Source organism: Trypanosoma theileri, assembly GCF_002087225.1.
Source record: "Trypanosoma theileri isolate Edinburgh chromosome Unknown TM35_Tth_2_V1, whole genome shotgun sequence".
Classification (NCBI taxonomy): domain Eukaryota; phylum Euglenozoa; class Kinetoplastea; order Trypanosomatida; family Trypanosomatidae; genus Trypanosoma; species Trypanosoma theileri.
The window spans coordinates 841147-849631 of NW_021639844.1; the positions used below are offsets into that span (position 1 = coordinate 841147).

Genomic DNA, 8485 nt, shown 5'->3' on the forward strand with positions numbered 1-8485 from the left:
GTTTTCAAAATTGGGCACGACTGGTTTTGTTATCTTTCTCTCTCTCTCTTTTTTTTCTTCTTTGAATTTCTAATATAAAAAAAAAATGTATCAGTTCATATTCCAAGAGCAACAAAAACAAAACAACACAGAAAAAAAGTGTCAGAAGGAAAAAAGAAAACGAGGCCTTCATTTACTCTTTAGATCTCATCCTCCTTTTTTCTTTCTTTACACCTCCCACTTTGAAGAAAATGAAAGGGTGTATAGACACAGTTATGCATAAACAGTGAATCATTAAAAAAAAGATACATACATGTATATATATATCTATATATAATGTCGATATATGTATATATAATGTCGATATAAATATATATATAATGTTAATATAAATATATACAATATTAATATAAATAAATATATTAATATAAACATAAATATATATATTTAGAATCATTTACTTCATCAAAACACAACATTAAAGAAAGAAGGGCGTGAGACCAAAGACATATAATAAAAAAAGAAAAATGAATGAATAAAACAAAAACAAAAAAAAAACAAGGGTAAGTACTTACCGTATACAAAAATTATATATATATACATACATACATGTATTCTTGTGTACCCTACAGTAATTGAGGGAAAAATCTCCTTTCCTTTTTCTCTTCATAAGAGGCATTCCATACCTTCTCCTCCATCGCAACAGCCCGGGCGACTTCGTAGTCCACAGCTGTACACCTGTACGGCCGGCCAGTCTTCGTGACGGACGGGAGTTTCAACAGCAGCGGCCGCTCCAGTGGAATGCGCCGCATAAACGCGCGGTGCTCCGCCGCCTCCCGCTGCTCGCGTGTCGCCACGTCCTCCTCAAAATATTCCCGCGCCTTTCGGTGAAGTTCCGCGAGCGACGAGAACTTCGATGAGTGGAAGTGCGCCTCGCTGCGCATCGCCCGGCGAATGCGGAGATACTCCGCCACTTCTTCTCCCGCGCACTTCTCCCGACGGCGTTCCTCTTGCAACTCCAGCGCATGTCGTACCTCCATTTCGGTCCATATTAACAGACGTAATGGAGAAAGAGGTGTTTGGATTTTAATTACGCATTTATTACTAACGGAAGCTGGAGTAACAGCAGTAATAGAAAGACTATTGGATCCCGGAGAATACGTACAACTATTATTTCTTTCCTGACGTTTTTCAAAAGCATAGAAAAGGTCACTACGACAAGGGGACGGTAACACTCGGTCTGGTGAATCATGTATATAACTGCACAAAGGATGAAAAGTAGGAGTGCCGTGTTTTCCATGTATTGTCCACGGTGATGGTCTGCGGGACAGACTGCTACTGGTTTCAAAACAACGTGTGGAAACATTTCCTATCAGTGATACTTGCATCATATCTACCATTTCCTCAACCTCTGTTGAGTATGCCATCAGAAGAAGTTCCTTCTGTCGTCGAATCTCTATGAGGTGATCATCTGTCAAAGCTTCCTCAAGCACATCATGATAACTTGGTTTTCGTAGAGGTATACACAAAACACTGCTTTGGCTTGTATAATTCTCTGACATGGAACCAGCCAGAGAAGTACGACAAAAATCTTCAAGTGTTAAATCTTCTTCACATGGAAAATACTTCACATGGTGAACTGCAGAAATAATTGCACGACTTTTGTTGGAGCCATTTTTGGCTCGAGGGGGTCCCATGAGGTAAATGACCATAATTGCAAAGAAATTAACGCCGTTTATTATATATATTTATATCTCGTTATTGTTTTTATTTTTGTACCTTCACTCACCCCCACACCCAGTTAAATATATCAAAAAAAAAAAAAAAAATACCAAAGTAAAGAAAAATAAAAAAAAAGAGAAAAAAAAAAGAAAATACAGATAACAGATATACAACCTCAACTTTTTTTTTTTTTTTTTAAAACACTCAACATTGTCAAAATATATTTCTTCATTTACAATGAAAAACAAAGTAAAAAATAAATAAAAAAAAACAACGATATAAAATTAAAAAAACTTCAGATCCTCATTCCACATCGCATACCATAGTAACTGTAAATGGGTTTTGACGGCAAATAACAATCCATGACAGAACCCATAAGGCCAACTGCCACACCATCCCAAAAAGAAGGTGGTTTTTGTTCACGCGAGATTGTAGCATCTTCTATAAGTGCATCTGTAAGGGTTGTTTTTTTACTATTAAGAACACCAGAAGCAGAAGTAGAAGTAGTAACCACACTAGGGGTATTAGCAACATCATTAATAATAGATGTTACTGGTGAGTTTTGATTTTTTAATGATTCATTTAAAAATTTCTTAAAATCTTCATCACCTCCAGGGGTATTAGAGTACATTTTTTGTAATAATTCAAATCCAATATCATCCTCAACAAATTCCTGATAACGATAATTAGCCAGAGAAAACTTGATAGATTTCATTAATGTAGTCAGTGCTAGTGAGACACAACCAAGCGTAAAAAAAGGACGTGTGCGAAATCCTCGCGTGAGTGTCCAACACTTATCTCTCATATGTTGTGGAAGTGTCACTTCATACTCTCTATAATCTTCCTTGATATCAATAAAGGTACGTCGTGTGAGCCACGCGGTAAAGAGACCACCACCAGCAGCACCTTTGCGAGCGCCGTCGAAAAAGTCCGGACCAAAGGCACAAAGGAGTTCATCATCTTTTTGTTGAAAATAAAAGGAAATAGCGGCCTCAGGCGAAGAAGAGAATGGAGAGGGACCCCGTTCCTTCTTCTCTTGCTGCATATGTGAGCAGCGAATATACTCACTCTACCTTTCCTTTTTTTTTTTTTTCTTCGTGTATATATATATGTTTCTATTTATATTTCGTCTGAGCGTATGGAACAGTAAAAAGAATAAAAGTAAAGAGAGAAGAGCATACGTTGTCGAACTAGTATTCACACACATACACAGTCATAGTTCATATCAAAGTGGAGTCAACACACTAATTTCCAGAGAAGGGATGAGTGTGTACCACAAAGAAAAAATTCTAGAACAGTTAACTACAAAAGAGTCGGAAAACAAACAATAAAACAAAAAACAAAAGAAGCACACACACACACACACACAGGCAACATCGGTACGGTAATTTAACATAATCAATTCACCCATTATTATTATTATTATTTTATATATATTAATTACATAAAGAAGCTCTAGGCCTCCCTTCGAACCCACATCTCAATGTAAGAATCTTCATACGGTTCCAAGGAAAATGGCGCATGAAAAAACGAGCGGTAAAGTCTATACCCGTGTCTAAGCAAAAAAGGTTCTTTTATCATCTGAGCAGTATATCTAAACATCACCATGACATCTGGATATAATGCTGATTTTGGTTTAACAGTTTGCTGCAACTCATCCGCTTTTTTATTCTCATCTTTATTACTCCTATTAAAACTTTGAATTCCATCATATTTCCATAAAATATATTCTTTTGGGTATCGACGGAACATAATATCTTCTGTAAGGGCTGGAAGTCCTGTTTGTTCGTCAAGATGTACCGGGCAGTCAATAATACCAAGATGCCGCACCTTCCCATGCATATAGCTATAACCCGGTGTGGTGTAACATGTACTAATAATATCCATACGATGTAAGAGTGGACCTTTACGCACTTCCTCCATAACATCAAGTGGTCCTCGACGATATATACAACAGACGAAGAATGCCATTAACAAGTTTAGTAGCATAAAACTACGATGAAGAAGGCGAACCACACGGTATTTATAGTACCATTGTGAAAGTACAACAGCGATGATAATAAAGCATAATGGGAGTACAGGGAAAATAAAGCGATTTTCTTTATGATCAATAAGGGAGTAACAACACATTGTCCATATCACAGCACATAATAAGCCAATTAAACCCCATAAAGCTATTTTACATTCTCTTTGACGTAAAATCACCCAAGGGACGGAAAGTAAAAAGATAATATGTGGTCCCAAAAGTAAGGGTAAACATGGGAAGAAATAGTAATACCACGGCTGCTTTCCAAATAGTTGACTCGCATTTTGAATTACATTAAATCGAATAAAATTGAGTGGTGTAATGGTCAACTCCTTATAGAATAAACTATCGCTAATCACGAGGGAACCCAATATAACAATCAACAAAAATAAACCCCAGAAAAGGATGTATCCAAGTCCCTTAATAATACCTCGACCACGTAATGCCCAAACCACATGCATAAAAAAGAGTGGAAGAATAACAACAGAAGCTGTTACACGAAATGCAGATGCTAATCCAGCAAGCAACAAAAAACGCACATAATTCTGTTGCTGTAATGTTAGCAAAAACAGAAGAGCTTCAAGAACATTGCTATAAACCCGAACACCAGCAAATATCATATACCAATTACACAAAGAAAGATAAAGTGCAAACGAAGAAACAGATCCATACATTCTTCTAGTTTCCATTACATCTTTTAATGTCAACAAAATAAAAGGAGCTGGTTCATTCTTTTCTTTTTCTTCTTCCTTTTCCAATATTGATCTCATTAATACCACATCCAAAATGGCACCTAGATTAAAAACACAGAGATCTATACCTGTTAATATTAATGCTTGCTGAAATCGTGACACAAACCAAATCATCCAAGCTGTATCTAATCCCAGTTGCTTAAGCAAAAAATAAGGAATGGCAAGAAATCCAGGGAAAACAACAGAACGCAAACCGTAATGCCATTCCCATGTAAGATGTCCTTTACCAAAAACCATACGGTACGCCACCTCAGAACTCTGCCACCATTCATCCGGTGATTCCGCTGTCACAACATAAACACAGAGAAACAATCGGTAAAAAAATACTACAACGATGGCGTACCACGCGAGTTTAGGTTTCTTCAGAGTAGATGAGGTAAGCCAACCCGAGGCTTCAATACGAGCACACTCCCTCGAGAGTTCAGTCTGCTTTGTCGGACGCATTTCCATAAATAAAAAACAAATAAATAAATAAAGGCGTACTACTCTAACATAATACAGATGAAAAAAGGAAAGAAAAGAAAAGGAAAAAGAAAAACATATATATATATATATATTGTTCGAGTTCATTCATGAGTGGATTCGTGCATACATAAGAACACGGGAGGGTTAGTAATCAATACAAAAATTAAAGATTATATATATATATATATATATATATGTAGGGGGTAAGTAAAAAAGGATGTTGACTGTAAGATAGAAATAAATAAATAAAAAATACATAAAAAAAAATAAAAAACTTTGACAATCATACAGCCATCCCTACTTACCTACCTACCCCTACACACACAGAGACAGACAGAGAGACAAATACACATAGAGAGAGGAATAATTCAATAAACTGAACCAGAAAATTGATGCTCTATACTGACATAACGCAGTACAATCACTAAAACTAATCATCCTTCAAATTTAATCCTCTAATATTCACCCCTATACTCCCCAAAAATAAAATATTTTTCCCTATACTTCACGTCCCAAATTATTTATACTCCCTTTTTTTCTTTTTCTACTCAATATCCCTCCATATATATACTCTTCTTCCACACTGTACTACCCCACCCCTAAAGCCTATTTTATTCGAGAGTAAATAATTCTAACCTACACACTATTTTGGATGAATCTTACACACCTCAAATGCACCACTACCATCTTCAATACCACGTCTTGTTGGACTCTTTGCCTTCCATATCCGATGATAATGATAAGCCATATCATGTCCATACGCTTGCGGGTCACTATAAACAGCCATCATATCATTTGCCCAGCGTTGAAACTCTGGGATGTATTCAAAACTACATTGATGTGTAAGGTGACTGAGTTCTTCCTTTTGATTACGTGGATTCGGATGACGTACTTTTGCTATTTGTGCCTCTCGCTCTGCTTTCGCTTCTGCGACTGTGCGGTTTGAGTAGTGTTTCGTAATTCGATTTTCAACAATACCTTTGCATGCAATAATAGTCCGCGCCGCGTGGGTCAACGCAGATGCGGATATACTACAGTACAAAGAGGAAGAGGCGAATGAACAGGCACGACGCATTGGTTTAAAATGATTTGTTTCCTTCCTTTTATTTCATCAAAAGAGCAAAAGAAAAAGAAAAAATAATCATATGAAGTGAAGGTAAAATTTCACTACCAATATATGAGTTTCACACATTAAATATATATATATATATTTATCAAAAGAGAAAAGAGGAACATTTATATATATGATAAAAGTAACTCTAAACGTAGAAAAAAAAAAAAATGCTGCTGCTGCTGCTGCCAGCAAATTGTGATATTATTTTTTTGTTTTGTTTTACGTACACCTACGGTTGAAGAGAAAGTTTTTTTCTTTTCTTTTTCTTTCTTTTACCAATCTCTCAAACGAAATGGGTGTACGCACGCAGTAAAAAAAAGAAAAAGAGACAGAGAATAGGAGAGTTAAACAAAAAAAAAAGGAGGCAAACAAGAAAAAAAAAACTTCTATAAACGGTAGTTGTATATATGGAGGGTTTTCTCCGGTTACATTTGCTTTTCTTCGCATTTATTTTGTTTCAGTCCTTTGTTAACGTGGTATATAAAAAACCATGAACACACGAACTCGGAAACACCGTTCCTCCCCCTCAATTATTCATCTCCTGTCTATTTTTCTTTTTCTTCTCAAAACTTGACTATATGGTATATAGAAATAAATAAAAAAGAATTTCAATATAGGGAGAAAAAGACATATATCGTCTTTTTTCCCATATTTTATATGGGCGAAGAGCTTCCTCTAAATTAGCTCTATAAACAACCACAAATATACACGACAATTCTTTTCTTTCAAAGAATGCGATTTTTTTTTTTTCTTTCCTTCCTTCTTCTTTTTTTTTCTCTATAGGACGTAAATCTGATGTGGATTTATGTATTATATATATATATATATATATATATATATATACATATATATATTGTGTGTTATTCTTCTCATTCGCTCCCTCGAATAACACAAACACCACTCATTATTCCTGTTCACATATTTCACTAATACCAATCTGAAAACCAATGATATACACCAAGCCATTCATGTTATAGGCATCTATATGTGTCTATTCTCTCCTGAGAAATAAAAACAAGAGCATGATAAAAAAGAAAACACTAAAAAAAAAAAAAAAACAATGGTCAAGGGTGTAAAAATACACACAATTGACTTCTTTTTTTTTTTTTTCTTTCTTCCTCATCTTACTCCTTTCCCTTCTCTTTCTTTCCCGTTGCCTTTTCCCCCCATCAAATATCGCCTTCTTCCTTAGATATGGGATACCACCATATACTATGTATCTAACTCAAGCAGACCCGCCTGCATACCAGCGGCAAGTCCGGCAGCTGTTGGCACGCGGTCTCCATCGATGTCTCGTTCAAAAAACGGCGTTTTATTGTTGTTGTTGTTGTTGTTGTTGTTGTTGCTATTGTTATTATTATCATTCGTACTCCCAGAGATATTGTACGGCTGACGAACAACCGTGTCTGGGAGTGAAACCCAGCGTGGGTCATCGAAACGGAGTGGGGAGACATCATCAAGTCCCCGTTCTCGCCATGCGGCTCGCATTCCGCCAAAGGTACAAACAGAGGCATTACTGCTGTTGCTGCTATTGGTGTTGGAGAGGAAGAGAAAGGTATTGCATGGTTGAATACAATCCGCAAAGTATTCTGCAGTCATAACAGCAAAGTCATCTGCGAGTCGGGCGGCCCCAACGAATGGCCGCATATCACACGTAGTGGTGCCTGTCATCTTCACATGCATTGGCAGCATTGTGCAGGCGCCGTCTGCGGCGTACGCGGCCGCTGTGAGTCCATTCCCGTGGGCGAGCACCACAAACACACAACCCGCCGCCGCCGCACTTTCTCCCTCTTCTTCCTTCTTCTGCTCTCGTTGTTGTTGTTTCTCCTGCACCCGCTGCATATATGTCTCTACTGTGATGCCAAGCACCCCATCGCCATCGCGGGGGTATGGAAGACACAAGACGGGGTGATAAACACCACGCACACGCTGCTGCCCGTCCAGCACCAAAAACCGCGAGGCCCCGGCGCCCGCACTTGACTGCCGCAACAGCCGATCGCGCGGGTCTAATGTTTCGGCAAAGACGTTAGGGACATTTGCCGGCGTCATGGGAAGACGACGGCGGGGACGAAAGTGTTTAAATGTAAAGAGCGCCACCGCCCGTCGACGGCAGATAAATGCAGTGCGGAACATCACACCGTAAGAAGCGAGAGAAATAGAAAAATAAAATAAAAATAATATAAGAGAAGAGTGTATACACACACTCGTAGCGCCTTCTCTGAGTTTACTGATTAGACTACCCTACAAGTAATGTATATATCGTATAGTCTCTGTGTATGTGTATGTGGTTAGATGGCCCTGCTGTGGATCTCTTTTTCGGTATAATTTGGGTAGTTTCCGCCCCCTCCCACCACCAAATTACTGAAAGTGAAGGAAAGAAAGAAAACAAACAGGAAATACATGAGAGGAATTAAAAAAAAAAAAAAA

The 8485-nt window shown here is 37.7% G+C and overlaps 5 protein-coding genes across 5 annotated transcripts; all 5 read right to left on the reverse strand.

Annotated features, from left to right (window-relative positions):
- Nucleotides 1–605: 605 nt before the first annotated feature.
- On the reverse strand, nucleotides 606–1676 carry TM35_000024130 (uncharacterized protein; the record flags this gene model as incomplete). The annotated part of the gene is made up of 1 exon (XM_029021731.1): nucleotides 606–1676. The coding sequence occupies one exon, from the start codon at nucleotides 1674–1676 to the stop codon at nucleotides 606–608; it is 1071 nt and encodes a 356-aa protein (XP_028887153.1).
- A 320-nt stretch (nucleotides 1677–1996) lies between these two features.
- Nucleotides 1997–2746, reverse strand: TM35_000024140 (uncharacterized protein; the record flags this gene model as incomplete). The annotated part of the gene is made up of 1 exon (XM_029021732.1): nucleotides 1997–2746. One exon carries the CDS (start codon nucleotides 2744–2746, stop codon nucleotides 1997–1999), a length of 750 nt encoding a protein of 249 aa, XP_028887154.1.
- Nucleotides 2747–3156: 410 nt separating this feature from the next.
- Nucleotides 3157–4929, reverse strand: TM35_000024150 (GPI mannosyltransferase 3; the record flags this gene model as incomplete). Its single annotated transcript, XM_029021733.1, has 1 exon — nucleotides 3157–4929. The coding sequence occupies one exon, from the start codon at nucleotides 4927–4929 to the stop codon at nucleotides 3157–3159; it is 1773 nt and encodes a 590-aa protein (XP_028887155.1).
- Nucleotides 4930–5587: 658 nt separating this feature from the next.
- Nucleotides 5588–6019, reverse strand: TM35_000024160 (uncharacterized protein; the record flags this gene model as incomplete). The annotated part of the gene is made up of 1 exon (XM_029021734.1): nucleotides 5588–6019. One exon carries the CDS (start codon nucleotides 6017–6019, stop codon nucleotides 5588–5590), a length of 432 nt encoding a protein of 143 aa, XP_028887156.1.
- Nucleotides 6020–7270: 1251 nt separating this feature from the next.
- On the reverse strand, nucleotides 7271–8191 carry TM35_000024170 (uncharacterized protein; the record flags this gene model as incomplete). Its single annotated transcript, XM_029021735.1, has 1 exon — nucleotides 7271–8191. The coding sequence occupies one exon, from the start codon at nucleotides 8189–8191 to the stop codon at nucleotides 7271–7273; it is 921 nt and encodes a 306-aa protein (XP_028887157.1).
- Nucleotides 8192–8485: the final 294 nt, after the last annotated feature.